The sequence below is a fragment of the Podarcis bocagei genome (assembly GCF_964188305.1).
Source record: "Podarcis bocagei genome assembly, chromosome: 2".
Taxonomy (NCBI): domain Eukaryota; kingdom Metazoa; phylum Chordata; class Lepidosauria; order Squamata; family Lacertidae; genus Podarcis; species Podarcis bocagei.
Genome location: NC_138126.1, coordinates 3,384,988 through 3,400,873, shown reverse-complemented (window position 1 = coordinate 3,400,873; position 15,886 = coordinate 3,384,988). Strand labels below are relative to the sequence as shown.

General features: G+C 44.9%; 1 protein-coding gene across 3 annotated transcripts; it reads right to left on the bottom strand.

Annotated features, from left to right (window-relative positions):
- Nucleotides 1-1,595: 1,595 nt before the first annotated feature.
- On the bottom strand, nt 1,596-9,541 carry LOC308580572 (uncharacterized protein). Of its 3 annotated transcripts, none has more exons than XM_081182420.1 (3): nt 9,313-9,541; nt 6,834-6,903; nt 1,596-3,481 (listed from the first exon to the last, which is right to left on the bottom strand). In XM_081182420.1, the coding sequence occupies exon 3, from the start codon at nt 3,448-3,450 to the stop codon at nt 1,618-1,620; it is 1,833 nt and encodes a 610-aa protein (XP_081038546.1). In that variant the 5' UTR covers nt 3,451-3,481; nt 6,834-6,903; nt 9,313-9,541; the 3' UTR covers nt 1,596-1,617. The 3 variants fall into 3 exon arrangements, with proteins under 3 accessions (XP_081038546.1, XP_081038545.1, XP_081038547.1); XM_081182419.1 differs by lacking the exon at nt 9,313-9,541 and adding an exon at nt 7,931-8,082; XM_081182421.1 differs by lacking the exon at nt 9,313-9,541 and adding an exon at nt 7,948-8,082.
- Between the last annotated feature and the right edge of the window lie 6,345 nt (nt 9,542-15,886).

Below are 15,886 nucleotides of genomic sequence, written 5' to 3'. Positions count from 1 at the left end.
CAGAACCACTGGCAGTCATCTTTGAGAATTCCTGGAGAACAGGCGAAGTCCCGGCAGATTGGAGGAGGGCAAATGTTGTCCCTATTTTCAAAAAGGGGAAAAGAGAGGACCCAAATAATTACCGCCCAGTCAGTCTGACATCAATACCAGGGAAGATTCTGGAGCAGATCATTAAGCAAACAGTCTGTGAGCACCTAGAAAGGAATGCTGTGATCACCAATAGTCAGCATGGATTTCTGAAAAATAAGTCATGTCAGACTAACCTGATCTCGTTTTTTGACAGAATTACAAGCCTGGTAGATGAAGGGAACGCAGTGGATGTAGCCTACCTTGATTTCAGCAAGGCATTTGACAAGGTGCCCCATGATATTCTTGTAAAGAAGCTGGTAAAATGCGGTCTTGACTATGCTACCACTCAGTGGATTTGTAACTGGCTGACTAACAGAACCCAAAGGGTGCTCATCAATGGTTCCTCTTCATCCTGGAGAAGAGTGACTAGTGGGGTGCCACAGGGTTCTGTCTCGGGCCCGGTCTTATTCAACATCTTTATCAACGCTTGGATGATGGACTCAAGGGCATCCTGATCAAATTTGCAGATGACACCAAACTGGGAGGGGTGGCTAACACCCCAGAGGACAGGATCACACTTCAAAACGACCTTGACAGTTTAGAGAACTGGGCAAAAACAAACAAGATTAATTTTAACAGGGAGAAATGTATAGTATTGCACTTGGGCAAAAAAAATGAGAGGCACAAATACAAAATGGGGGACACCTGGCTTGAGAGCAGTACATGTGAAAAGGAGTCTTGGTTGACCACAAACTTGACATGAGCCAACAGTGTGACGCGGCAGCTAAAAAAGCCAATGCAATTCTGGGCTGCATCAATAGGAATATAGCATCTAGATCAAGGGAAGTAATAGTGCCACTGTATTCTGCTCTGGTCAGACCTCACCTGGAGTACTGTGTCCAGTTCTGGGCACCACAATTCAAGAAGGACACTGACAAACTGGAATGTGTCCAGAGGAGGGCAACCAAAATGATCAAAGGCCTGGAAACGATGCCTTATGAGGAACGGCTAAGGGAGCTGGGCATGTTTAGCCTGGAGAAGAGGAGGTTAAGGGGTGATATGATAGCCATGTTCAAATATATAAAAGGATGTCACATAGAGGAGGGAGAAAGGTTGTTTTCTGCTGCTCCAGAGAAGCGGACACAGAGCAATGGATCCAAACTACAAGAAAGAAGATTCCACCTAAACATTAGGAAGAACTTCCTGACAGTAAGAGCTGTTCGACAGTGGAATTTGCTGCCAAGGAGTGTGGTGGAGTCTCCTTCTTTGGAGGTCTTTAAGCAGAGGCTTGACAACCATATGTCAGGAGTGCTCTGATGGTGTTTCCTGCTTGGCAGGGGGTTGGACTCGATGGCCCTTGTGGTCTCTTCCAACTCTATGAGTCTATGATTCTATGATTCTATGATTCTATGATGTAGTTTATAGTGTCCACTTTGATTGAAGGTTTTCCCACACTGCATACATTTAAATGGTTTCTCCCCTGTGTGAATTCGATGATGTATTCTAAGGTTTCCACTTCGACTGAAGCTCTTTCCACACTCTATACATTCAAATGGTTTTTCCCGTGTGAGTTCGTTGATGTAGTTTACAGTGTCCACTTTGACTGAATCTCTTTCCACACTCTATACATTCAAATGGTTTCTCCCCTGTGTGAGTTCGTTGATGTAGTTTATAGTGTCCACTTTGATTGAAGGTTTTCCCACACTGCATACATTTAAATGGTTTCTCCCCTGTGTGAGTTCGATGATGTATTCTAAGGTTTCCACTTCGACTGAAGCTCTTTCCACACTCTATACATTCAAATGGTTTCTCCCCTGTGTGAGTTCGTTGATGTAGTTTATTTTGTCCACTTTGATTGAAGGTTTTCCCACACTGCATACATTTAAATGGTTTCTCCCCTGTGTGAGTTCGATAATGTATTCTAAGGTTTCCACTTCGAGTGAAGCTCTTTCCACACTCTATACATTCAAATGGTTTTTCCCCTGTGTGAGTTTGATGATGTATTCGAAGATGTCCTCTATGAGTGAAGCTCTTTCCACACTCTATACATTCATATGGTTTCTCCCCTGTGTGAGTTCGATGATGTAGCTGAAGTTTCCCACTTTCACTGAAGCTCTTTCCACACTCCAAACATTTAAATGGTTTCTCCCCTGTGTGAGTTCGCTGATGTATTCTAAGGGTTTGACTTTGACTGAAGCTCTTTCCACACTCCAAACATTTAAATGGTTTTTCCCCTGTGTGAGTTCGATGATGTAGTCGAAGATGCCATCTATGAGTGAAGCTCTTTCCACACTCTATACACTCAAATGGTTTCTCTCCTGTGTGAGTTCGTTGATGCAGTCTATAGTTTCCACTATGATTGAAACCTTTCCCACACTGCATACATTTAAATGGTTTCTCCCCTGTGTGAGTTGGTTGATGTTGTTGAAGTTTCTCACTTTGACTGAAGCTCTTTCCACACTCTATACATTTAAATGGTTTCTCCAATGTGTGGGTTTGTTGATGTAGTCTATAGTGTCCACTTTGACTGAAGCTCTTTCCACACTCTAAACATTTAAATGGTTTTTCCCCTGTGTGAGTTAGATTATGTCGTCGAAGTTTCCCACTGTGAGAGAAGCTCTTTCCACACTCCATGCATCTGAATGGTTTCTCCCCTGTGTGAGTTAGATGATGTCGTTGAAGTTTCCCACTATTAGAGAAGCTCTTTCCACACTCTATACATTTAAATGGTTTCTCCCCTGTGTGAGTTCGATGATGTAGTCGAAGTTTCCCACTATCACTGAAGCTCTTTCCACACTCCATGCATCTGAATGGTTTCTCCCCTGTGTGAGTTCGATGATGTATTCTAAGGTTTCCACGTCGACTGAAGCTCTTTCCACACTCTATACATTTAAATGGTTTTTCCCCTGTGTGAGTTCGTTGATGTCGTCTTATGTGTCCCCTTTGACTGAAGGTTTTCCCGCACTGCATACATTTAAATGGTTTCTCCCCTGTGTGAGTTCGATGATGTATTCTAAGGGTTTCACTTCGATTGAAGCTCTTTCCACACTCTATACATTTAAATGGTTTTTCCCCTGTGTGAGCTCGATGATGTAGTCGAAGTTTCCCACTATGAGCGAAGCTCTTTCCACACTCTATACATTTAAATGGTTTCTCCCCTGTGTGAGTTCGATGATGTATTCTAAGGTTTCCACTTCGATTGAAGCTCTTTCCACACTCTATACATTTAAATGGTTTTCCCCCTGTGTGAGTTCGCTGATGTTTTCTAAGGGTTTCACTTAGACTGAAGCTCTTTCCACACTCTATACATTTAAATGGTTTCTTCGTTATTCCTTTTGAATTTACAGATGGCCCCACAGAATTCTTGCCTGTCTTCTCCATCGTCTGCTTCAGAGTGCAGGGAGACAAAATCCTGTTGGGGTTTCAAGGGAGAGAACAAAGGAATATGACACACATCAAGTTCAATTGGCACTCATCCCAATTAAATAGTAATAGTATAATTAGTAATAGTATAGTAATAGTATAATTATGATGTGCCACCTGACCTCGTGCCCGTTTTCTGACACAGGAGTATACTAGTGTAAATTCTCTGCCCAGGCCTCTCTCACTGTCCTTTCTCCATTTGCCTCACTCCTGGACATACCTCCTCTATTTCAATGCGGAATCTGTGTCACACTGAAGAAGCTTGATATTAAACATCAATATATAACTGTACTTAATGGAAACTTCAGCTTTGGATATTTAGCACTGATTCATTCATGGGATGAAGCTGTTAGTTTTATTGCTGGAGACACAAATTTTGTTGGGAAACTGCCAGGGAGATATTGTCCATCTGAGCCCCAAGCCGGCTGCCGGACGTCCATCGATCTCCCGTAAACAGGCAGATCCAGCAGTTAGCGACACGAAGCCGTTCTGGAAATAGATTGCCACATTCCAGGCTTGTGCACATTGTTTATCAGCAGAAACACAGCCAAAAGCTCGCACCGCAGAAGAGCATAATTACAGTTTATTTAGCGCTGAACAGAACAAAGGAAAAACATGACCGTTCTGAGTCAGTGTCTTCGACCCGACTGAAATCGAAAGGAACATCAGAACATAAACATCCTGTGAACAGGACATGCGCAGACTCTGTGACTCTCAAAGCCTGCTCCCTCTTAAGGTGGAACGGAAATATCCTAACAAATTTATTCCTGAGACATCAAATACATTAATAGTATTATGTCATGGGGTGTTGGGGCTGGGGTAGTACCTCTCATGGGGGACATATAGGGCTCCTTCTGGGGTAATTGGTCCACCATTAATCCCCAACCTGTACTCAGCTCTCACCTGTGGGTCCTAGAAGCTGTCAGCATGCAACAGCACACACAACCCAGGAAAAACTTCGACAGGCCAACTAAACCAGTTGAGGATAATTGATGGGTCTCAATCCCTTGGTGAGTCGGGGACTTTCACTGCATGCGATGACAGGCTCTGGCACATTGAGCAGACGAGATCAAAAGTGTCTCCGATAGTCAAGCAGGTGTTTTATGCAAGTGCCGTAGAGGGAAGTGAGGGGCTCATCAACCTGGGAAGGGAGGCCAAGCAGTAGAAGAAAAACTCTGATCCTAAACCTCTGCAGCCTTGCGTGAGTATCTTCAGGAAAAGAAGAGGCTAAGCAGTAAACGCTACACGAATCGGGAGTGGAGTCCTTAAGATGATTGTGTTGGAGTGTTGTGGGTATCAAGGAGTGAACACTATGATAAGTGGAAATGCTGACTCAGATTCATGTGGTGAGTCAGCATCCCAAGAGATGGGGCGCTGCCTAATTGGTCTATAGCCAGCTAGTATATAGAGGTATGCTTGACTTCTCCACAATGGCTTCTCCCCCGTATGTAGGAAGGCTGATTTATGGTACTTTATGATGCTGCAGGACTGCAGCTGGAATAAAGCCCTCCTTGCAACACAGCTGGACTCCTGAGTGCTTTATATGGAGCTTCTATCGGTCCAAATACATTGCAACATGTTGGGTGGAGACCTTGTACGCCTCCTTCCGGTAACTCCTGGGACCAAGCTGGGGCCAAAAATATTGCTCTGCTTCCCTTTGGACCATATCAAGAAGGTTGAGAAGGTAGGGCTGCCACAGGTCTGCCCCCCCCCCCGGGAATCGAGGAGGATTTTCACAAGATCGGCAAAAGGTCCACCTAGACGTCTGGCAAGGCTGCTGTTTCTTGTGAGGAGAACCAGAACTTACAGGGTTAAACAGTTCTGCCCGGGATCGAGGAGGATTTTCACAAGATCGGCAAAAGGTCCACCTAGACGTCTGGCAAGGCTGCTGTTTCTTGTGAGGAGAACCAGAACTTACAGGTTAAACAGTTCTGTGTACGTCTCACATCCTGAGGCCTGGTTTTGTTCATTGAGGGAGAGAATGTCTGCCCAGTCTCTGCTGTAATAATAAAGCCTTCTTAGATTAAAGCAAGAAGCCTGGGTACAGACTGGATTTATGACCCACACAAGGCAAAACCGCTGGTGCGATACTCTGCTTGGAGCCAGGAGAGAGCGTGCGGACTCCATTACATCGAAGATTTCTATGGTGGGATAGGAAAGCTCAAAGCTGCTTCTTTGGGGAGAATTTGTATTTTTAAAAAGCTCATCAACTCTGTCCGGATTTTTGCATTTTTAAACGGGGCCACCCTGCTGGAGACGATAGCCTTGTCGTGCAGGCAGCCCAGGACCTCCACACACACTGCCCAGGTTTGTATTCTGCAGGGGTCACGTCTGTGCTTCTAACACCCCTGTTTGACTTCAACCTCATGGAGACTCTACATTGTGTCTCGAGGCAGATGGATGTCAACAAAAGGGGGTGGAAGGACAGAATCTGACTTTTGAGAGAGGAGGTGCAGTCAGAGATGCTTCCACCAGAAGAGAGCCTGAGGGGGGAAACCACCTTTAGATGACATTTAGGACCCCTGCCTCCATTTCTCAGCCTGAACTGTAACTCAGAATCTCGATTGTAACTCAGTTCAGAACCTTCACATCTATTCCCTGGTTGGCCGTCTTCTGGAATATAAACCAGACCTCTTTGAGGGTATCATCCAGACCTTCATTTAGTGTGGGCACCTTGGATTTGGAGTCTAGGTATCGATCATAATCCCTGAAAACGTGTCTCAGTAACCCTTGGTATCTATACCCACCTGGACCTCCCAAGTGAATCTGAGCCCCTAGAGGAACCATCTATGCTGAGGTGGGACACCTCTGGCCCTCCAGATGTGGCTGGACACAAAGTACCATCAGCCCAAGCAAGGATGGCCAACGACCAGGGATGATGGGAGTTCTACTGGCACAAAACCTAGAGGGACACGCTTTCTCCATCTTCTAAAAAAGCTAAATATCTGTATTGTTCCCTCCTTCCTCCGTGATGTGTAACATCTTCCTGATACACTCCAACCAACTGCACACATTCCCTAATCCTGCACCATTTACTTCCTGAGGCGGCTCCATTGTGTCCACCTTCTCAGAACCACCCACCATTTCAGTAGCAGTCCTTCAGTTCCCAGCTATTAGTCCCCCTCCCCTACGGAGGAATTATTCATCTGAATCTGAGGGGCTGGGAGTCCTGAGTGGGGAGACAGTTGGGGGCCTGCTGGGGGGGGGGTTCTCCTTGGCTGGTCCTTGTGAGAAGAGGATGCTGGGCCCTGATCCTACTCCAGCAGGACTTTTCTCATGTTCCCACAAACTGAAACGAGACCTACAAAGATACAGTCTCCCAGGCAAGAGGAACGACATACCTCTCAAAGTCTCTGTATTTTTCTGATTCAAGGAAGGAGTTGAGCTCAGACTTGCAGATCAGATTCTCTCCTGTGCGGAATAAGTAAAACGGAAGTGCTATTTACGTCACTAGAAAAGTATTCAAAAATATTCATGTGTTGAAGAAAGTCTAACAAAGTAGCTGATGTCCCGTTAAGAGCTTATAAAAGTATTATGGTCTCAGCATTTGTGGGCTGCAGGCTGAGCATGTGAACTGTGGACCAGGAAGACTCGCAATCTCCATTATCCTGAGAGTCTCTTTGTAGATTTTGGAATTCCTACCGCAATATCGGTTCATGAAAAGTTACGGATGGAGAAACTTACACGGTTGCTGTAAACTATCACCCCACACACAAACTCACTCACATACACATAGGCGCCGACTCCATGGGGCTTGAGGGGGCTCGAGCCCCCTAAAAAAATTTTTTGGGGGGGCTCAGCCCCCCCAATAATCTCGGGCGGGCGCCCTTCCAGCAGAGCGCCGCCGCCGTCCCCCGCCTCCTCCCCACCTGCTCCTTCACCAGCCAGCCAGCCGCACGCCCTAATCGGAGAGCCCCGGCCGTCCCCCGCGAGATTAGGGAATCCCCGGGGGCGGGGGCTCCTGCCTCGCTGCTTCGCAGCACCACCGCCACTGCCAAGGCACTGCCGGAAATCCCGCGAGAACAGGGGAATCCCGACTGGCCACAGCTCCCAGCCAGCCAATCGGCTGGCTGGGGGGCGTGGCTTGCCCTATTTAGGGCCGGAGCCACTTTATTTGCATATTCATGAGCTTATTTATTATTCATGAGCTTTCCCGGGCCCCCCCAATATTTTTTCTAAGTCCGCGTCCCTGCACATACAGTCTGTAAATTTGGCAAGTTCCCAGCCCTTTCCTGTAATACTGGCAATTCCAGGCCTGCAGATGCACAGCCCTGGGTGTAGAGCCTCCAGCCACAGGCATTGTCTATCATGGAAACGCCCCAGACTGGGATGGATTATGGATCTTTGGATGCTGATGGATTGTATCTCCGTTTGTAACCCACTCTGACATTGCCTACAAAAAATAAAAGTAATAGAAATGCTTTCAGGATATACGTACCGATAAACCCTGAAAACATTTTTGTAGCATCCTTCCCCCATATTCCTGGATTGGTATATATACATCATCAGCACCACCACCATCGATTAACCATGCAGAGGAAACACTTAAGAATGGGAGCCTGAGAGAGAGGGAAAAGTCTCTGGCTACTTCCTGGGCGGGGCTTCCAGAAGCAAAGAGCCGCTTTGGAGAAGGCCTCCTCCTCCCTCTCAGGACCTTCCAGCTTTTTCTCTCTTCTGCTCTCCAAGGTGGACCAAGGGTTTGACTTGGTATAATGCAGCCCACAGCCATCAATGCAGTAGCTTGAGAGGATCAGTGGGGAAAGAGTGGCAGATTCCTGGGCAGAAGGGAGAAGCCAAGGCAGACCCACCACCGGAGATTCCTCCTCCAGCGCCCCAGGATGGAGACATCTCTCCAAAAGGAAGAGTCTTCCTCCCTCCCTCTCTGCTCGGCTGACCTTCTATCCCCCAGGGATGCTGCCATTCCTCCCTCAGCCCCCCATCTTCCTCTGCCCTCCTCCCTCCGTCCCACAGTCTCCCCTGCGCCCAGAAACCCCCTTGGCATCGCTCACCCCTCGCCCTCTGCGCCGCATCTCTCCCGGGCGCGCCAACCTCTCCATCCGGAGGGGCCTCCCAAGATGGATATGGGGGGGGTCTCTCCAGGCCTATTTCACTTCCTTTAACCCTTTCGTGGACTCCGTCTCTCCATCAAGGCGCAGGAGTACTTCGAGGGATTCCTGCCAGGGGGGAACGGCAGAGGGCGTCATGTTTGGGTCCTGGGATCAAATCCAGGGCTGGTTGGGGACGGGGGTCTTCGTGGGGACCCCCTTGGTGGGCATCACGTTTCAGTTCAGGCAAGAGAGCCCGGGGGGGGGGTGCAGGGCAGTTCAGCCTCGCGTGAGCCCCCGGGGAAAAGAGACGCGTGTGGAGGGGAGGGCGCTGCAAAGGAGAGGGCAGCTGGATTGCATGGATCGGGGGCCTTGAGCACCTCCTGGACCCCCAGGGAAAAGAAACATGGGTGGGGGGGAGGGGCTCCAAAGGAGATCCTGCCACGCAATCCCTGCAGGTGTTGGGCCCCCCCTTCGCAGCAGGATTGCGGGGATCGGAGCCCCTCCTTATGAGGCCCAGGAGGGGGGCTTTTTTGCGGGCAGGGGGGAAACTAGGCTGGATTTCCCCCGAGTCAAAGACCCAACTGGGGACATTTGCGTCCCCACAAAGACATCCTCCACGGCGCCCTGCTGGAGGCGCCACCTGGTGCAAAATAGCAACCGCCCCCCCGGCTAGCCCACCCCCATAGCTATGGCTCTGTTTGCAGGAGGGGTCTCTGTCTTTTCCTCTTTCCCTTCCCCCTAAATCGCCCCCTTCCCCACGCAGCCTCTTTACCTCTTTGTCCTCTCTGGACCTCCGCCTCCCTTGCTCGCTGTTCCGGTTTCCTTCCCCGCAATAGAAAGCGGAGTAGGGGGGTGAGGGGAACCAGTCAACCCCCACCCCTCCTCCCCTTCCCCTCCCCCTTTCCACTTTGGGCCCCCTGGAAACTTCCGACCTATAGACACTTCGGGTTCCTTGTCGCAGGCGCGCGCCTCTAGAGCTACGTTCGCAGAGCAGCCCCTGCCTGTGTTGGGGTGGAAACAGGAAGAGATGGCGCTGCCTTTGGCCTCCTGCTCTTGGGGCTCCGTCGGGAAAGGGCCCCCTCCTCCTCCCCCCAAGTCGCCTCTCTCCCCACAGCGGAGAGTGGAAATGGGGGCGGGAGCGGGTGGCTTCCTATTTGTGTGTGAGCTGATGGGTGGATGTTTCCCTCCACAGCAGGGTGGCAGCTGCACACTTATTCTTTCCTTATTTACTTTCGTTGTTGTATCATTTCAATAGAGTTAAGTTGAGGGTCTTACGGAGACTCTTCCTGGCTCCTCAAAAAGGCCAGAAAAACAGGAATGGCATAATCCATGTCTGCTTAAGACTGGGCTAGGTAAAAGGGAGGCAGTAATAAGACACAGGGGCCGTGCTGATTTATTACAATTATTTGTATAGTTTAAATAATATATGTATATACGTATGTGTGACTATTATTATTTATTTACACGATGAAACATCAACATAAAAATCTTCCCTAAACTGGGTTGCCTTCATAAATATATATCAATATTTATTTGTTTTCCAATGATTCTTTTTCCTATGTCTTTAGCAGTTGTCTTCCAAAAAGAGTGGAAACCCAGGTTTGTGAAACCCTTGTGTACACAGTGGTCTGCTTGCAGGAAGACTCTCCAGAAGCATGGCTGAAGAATTAGTTCAAAATTATTATTATTATTATTATTATTATTATTATTATTATTATTAAACCCAGCCATTCTGGGTGGCTTCCAACAAAATATTAAAAATACATGAAAACATCAATCATTAAAACCTTCCTTAAACAGAGCTGCCTTCAGATGTCTTCTAAATGTCAGATAGTTGTTTATTTCTTTGATATATGATGGGAGGGCTTTCCACAGAGCGGGCGCCACTACTGAGACGGCCCTCTGCCCGGTTCCCTGTAACTTCGCTTCTCACAGTGAGAGAATCGCCAGAAGGCCCTCGGAGCTGGACCTCATTGTCCAGGCAAAACGATGGGGGTGGAGATGCTCCTTCAGGTCTACTGGGCTGAGGCCTTTAAGGGTTTAAAGGTCAGCACCAACACTTTGAATTGTGCTCAAAAACATACTGGGAGCCAATGTAGGTCTTTCAAGACTGGTGCTGTTATGTGGTCTTGGCCGCTTCTAGTCAACTGTATAGCTGCTGCATTCTGGATTAGTTGTCGTTTCCAGGTCACCTTCAAAGGTAGCCCCACGTGGAGCGCATTGCAGTAGTCCAAGCGGGAAATAACTAGAGCATGCACCACTCTGGCGAGACAGTCTGCGAGCAGGTAGGGTCTCAGCCTACATACCAGATGCAGCTGGTAGACACTGCCATGGACACAGAATTGACCTGTGCCTCCATGCACAGCTGTGAGTCCAAAATGACTCCCAGGCTGCACACCTGGTCCTTCAGGGGCACAGTTACCCCTTTCAGGACCAGGAATTCTCCAATCTTGCCTGCCCTGTCCCCCCCAAAACAGTGCATCTGTCTTGTCAGGATTCAACCTCAATCCAGGTGTGCCTGGCGTTCTTCCACAACCACCCACTCACTCACCTTGTCCAAGAATGGAAGATTTGAGCAGGATCTTCCCCTAAACCCAAAGGAAGCAGAAGCCCTGGGGCTGCCACATGGTGCCTCTGAGTGAAAATAGGCTCACGAGGAGACTTCTCTGGTACCTGCAGCCCCTCCTTCCCCGTCTCAGAAGTAGAATTAGAAAAAGTCTTTTCATTATTCAATTGCAGTATGAAGAAAGCACTGTGGGTGTTAAGTTGTGGGTGAACATATCAGACGACACAGCGATTCTTCAAACAGCTCTTGTTTATTCACAGGCCAGAACAGAACTGAACTGAAGGGTTCAGCCAGCCTGCTTATATTCAGCTCCAGTACAACGCAACTGTAACCATTTTCTCTAACTATCCAATCACTGAACATCACTTTCAATCCCTTAGTTGCATATGTGGACCTGAGTGAAAACTATCTACAGTGAGTACATCACTAAATAATGATCTCAGGGCCAGTTGCAAGGTTTAGCAAGCAGAGAGTAGGAAGGAATGAGATAGGTTTTAGGTTATGTTTTAGGTTTTAGGTTATGTTATGCCTTAATAGGTCATGTTATATTCTGGATTTTATGTTTTTATAGATTATGTTTGAATAGGATGAGAGTGTCGGAGATACGTGCAAACGGATATGTGAACCCGGTCTTTGGGTGGGTGTTTGATTTTCGTTGTTGTGTATACTGTGTATATACGGACAATGACAATAAATTTATCTATCTATCTATCTATCTATCTATCTATCTATCTATCTATATCTATCTATAACACCAGGTGTGTTTGTGCCATGGATGGCATGGTAAGAGTTAACTTTCCCCTTATACGTGGACCCTCCCTTGACCCTGTTAGGTGCAAAGGATGCTTCCTGTCTGTGCCTTAAGTCCAGTTGCAAAGGTGGGGAGAGGATTTCCATCCTCAATGCCCAGAGGTAGCTGGTAGTTCATGTGGGATGTAATCCATTGGAACAGTCCAATGCAACATTCCTTGTTTCCCGAGAGTGGGCACAGGCAGGGGGAGGTTACCCCAGTCAGTGTAAATTCCTGTTCCACTGGTCTGGAGCATCCTTCCCCTGGGAGATGGGCGTGGCCCTGGCTGACTCCTTAAAGGAGCCAAATCGCGCAGCCATTTTCTCTCTCTTGCTGCCATGCTCCTCTCCTGCAGCCATTTTCTTATCTTAATGTAATTTGGCTGGAATTAAGATTGCCAGAAGAAATCTCAACAACCTCACATATGCAGATGACACAACCTTGATGGCAGAAAGTGAGGAGGAATTAAAGAACCTTTTAATGAGGGTGAAAGAGGAGAGCGCAAAATATGGTCTGAAGCTCAACATCAAAAAGACGAAGATCATGGCCACTGGTTCCATCACCTGGCAAATAGAAGGGGGAGAAATGGAGGCAGTGAGAGATTTTACTTTCTTGGGCTCCATGATCACTGCAGATGGTGACAGCAGCCACGAAATTAAAAGACGCCTGCTCCTTGGGAGAAAAGCAAGAGATTGCATATACGATAGAAAACGCTTTTAGAATAAAAATAAGGCCCAAACAAGTAAAATCAAAAAAGGTTCTAGGAGATTGTTTAGTCATATTCAACTCGATAGAGATGAAAAATACAATATTGAGAGTTAATAACTTGGAGGACAATTTGAATTTAGTAGACATCTGGAGACACAAACACCCAATAGAGAAGCAATTCACCTTTTTTTCAGAACCACATAAGAGCTGGGGCAGAATTGATCAAATCTGGGACTCAAGAGAACTTACATTAAGAACTCTAAAATGTGAAATTCAACCGAGAACCCTCTCTGATCACAATTCGATAATGTTGGAAATAAAAGGTGTATCACAGAGCGGGTTCAGATGGAGAATGAATGAATATTTATTGGAGAATGAAGAAGTCATTGAAAAGGCCAAAGCCACTTTAAAAGATTATTTCAATTTGAATCTTAATAAAGAAACAAGTATAGATGTAGTCTGGGATGCTAGTAAAGCGGTCCTAAGAGGTTTTTTTATTCAGCAGAATAGCTATAAGAGGAAAGTAAGAGAACAAAAGAAAGAGGAAATTCTTAGTCAGTTAAGAGAATGCGAGAAAAAATTAATAGCAAATCCGAAAGACGAACAAAATATACAAATAACAAAAATATTACAAACAAAGTATTCAATGCTAACAAGTCAAGAAATTGAATGGAAAATTAAGTTAATGAAACAAAAATACTTCGAATCAGCTAACAAAACAGGTAAATTATTAGCTTGGCAATTGTGAAGAAGGCAAAAACAAAATGTGATAAATAAGATAAAAATGGAGGAGCAATTGATAGAAGACCCAAAAGAAATACAGGAAAATTTCCTCAAATTTTATGAGAAATTGTATAAAAAGGTAGAGGAAGAAATAATCCGAATAGAAAAATACTTAGAAGACTGCAGCGGGAAGACTATAACAGAGGAAGAAAGAACCCAATTAAATAAACCCATAAAGTAGAAAAGGTCCAGGATGCGATAAGAAAGATGAAATTAGGAAAAGCCCCGGGACCAGATGGCTTGTCAGCTAAATATTATAAAGTATTAGAAAATCAATTAACACCAGTGCTATATGACATTATGAATAATATATTGAGAGGAGGAAGGATACCAGAAACATGGAAAGAGGCCTACATCACGATGATCCCTAAACCCGATACGGACAAACTTAATATTAAAAACTATAGGCCCATATCATTATTAAATAATGATTACAAAATCTTCGCAGAGGTAATGGCAAGTAGACTCAAAAGATGTATAGCAAATCTAATTCATAAGGATCAAGCAGGATTCCTTCCAAATAGGTTACTCAAAGACAATGTAAGGCATACCATAAATATCATTGAATATTTGGAGTGTAAGAATGAAGTACCTGCGGTGCTGATTTTTATCGATGCGGAGAAGGCATTCGACAATGTCTCATGGCCGTTCCTACTAAAAAGCATGGAGAAAGCAGGGCTAGAGGGTGAATTTATGGAAGGAATAAAAGGAATCTATACGAATCAATCTGCCAAATTGATTATAAACAACAATTTAACAAATTCATTTAAAATTGAAAAAGGAACAAGACAAGGTTGCCCTCTATTCCTGCTTTTATTCATTATGGTATTAGAGGTAATTACGAACAAAATAAGAGCAACACCAGAGATTCGAGGGATCAAAGTAGGAAGGAAAGAACACAAACTAAAAGCGTATGCAGACGATTTGATGTTATCCCTGGAAGAGCCGCAAAAAAGCGTCAGTAAGGCTCTGGAAATATTAGAAGAATATGGCAAACTATCCAGTTTTAAATTGAATAAATCAAAGACAAAAATGCTGACTAAAAATCTGGGAAAAGATGAAAGAGAAAAATTAGAGATACAGAATGGAATCAAGGTGGCTAAAAAAATAAAATATCTAGGAATTTGGCTAACTACAAAAAAATATAAACTTAATTCAGGATAATTACTTGACAACATGGAAGGAAATTAAAAAAGATCTAGATACGTGGAACAGAGTGAAACTTTCGTGGTCGGGAAGGATGGTGGCAATAAAAATGAACATACTCCCAAGAATGTTATTCTTGTTCCAAAACATCCCTGTGATTAGAGGTTCCACAATGTTTAAGGATTGGCAGAAAACTCTTTCGAAATCTATATGGCAAGGGAAAAGACCAAGAATTAGATTCAAATTACTCACAGATCGAAAAGAAAGAGGGGGATTCTCGGTGCCAAATCTGAAATTATACTTCGAGGCCTCCTGCCTTTGTTGGATCAAAGATTGGATTAATTTGGAAAACACCGACCTCTTAGACCTAGAAGGTTTCAACAATAGGTTTGGTTGGCACGCCTACTTGTGGCTAAATAAAGAAAAGGTACATAAAGGGTTTTCAAGTCATATTATTAGAGGGCCACTATATGAAGTTTGGGAGAAAAATAAAAAACTTTTAGAATGGAAGACCAATTGACATTTTAACAACCAAAAAAGCAAATATGGAAGGAGAAAGACTGACCTATGAAGACCTGCTGATAAGATCAGAAAGTGGCTGGAAATTGAGAACATATGAAGAGCTGAAAGACAAATTAACAGGCTGGCTGCAGTATCATCAAATATACGCAATATGAATGGAAGACAAAAAAGTAGGGATAAGTGAGAAAAAAATCTAAATTTCAAATAGAAATAATTGAAGGCAAAACCAAGTTATTATCCAAAATGTATGATATATTATTGGAATGGGACACTAAAGATGAAGAAATAAAGGAGGTTATGACAAAATGGGCAATGGTTTGGGATACAATATAGAATATGAAAAGTAGTCGAAATTATGGAGTTATGGAATGAAATTCACGGCAAGCGTCACGCTTAGAGAAAATTTAGAAAAAAAGATGTATAGGTGGTACATCACACCAGCAAAATTAGGAAAAATGTACAAAACAGGAAATAAGGCCTGCTGGAAGTGTAAAATTAAAGAAGGCAATTTCTACCATATGTGGTGGACTTGAGAGGAAATGAAGAAATTTTGGGACCTGATTTATAACGAGTTAAAAAAAATATTTAAATACACTTTCCCTAAAAGACCAGAGGCCTTCCTATTAGGAATAATTGGGGATGAAATTAAAAAAGAAGATAAAACAGTATTCCAATATTCGACAGTAGCGGCTAGAATATTAATTGCACAAAATTGGAAAAGTCCAAATACCCCAACTGTCAGAGATTGGCAAACAAAATTATTTGAATATGTTGAATTAGCAAAAATGACGCAAAAAAATTAGAAACTAAAGAAATACAAAGTTTATTAGC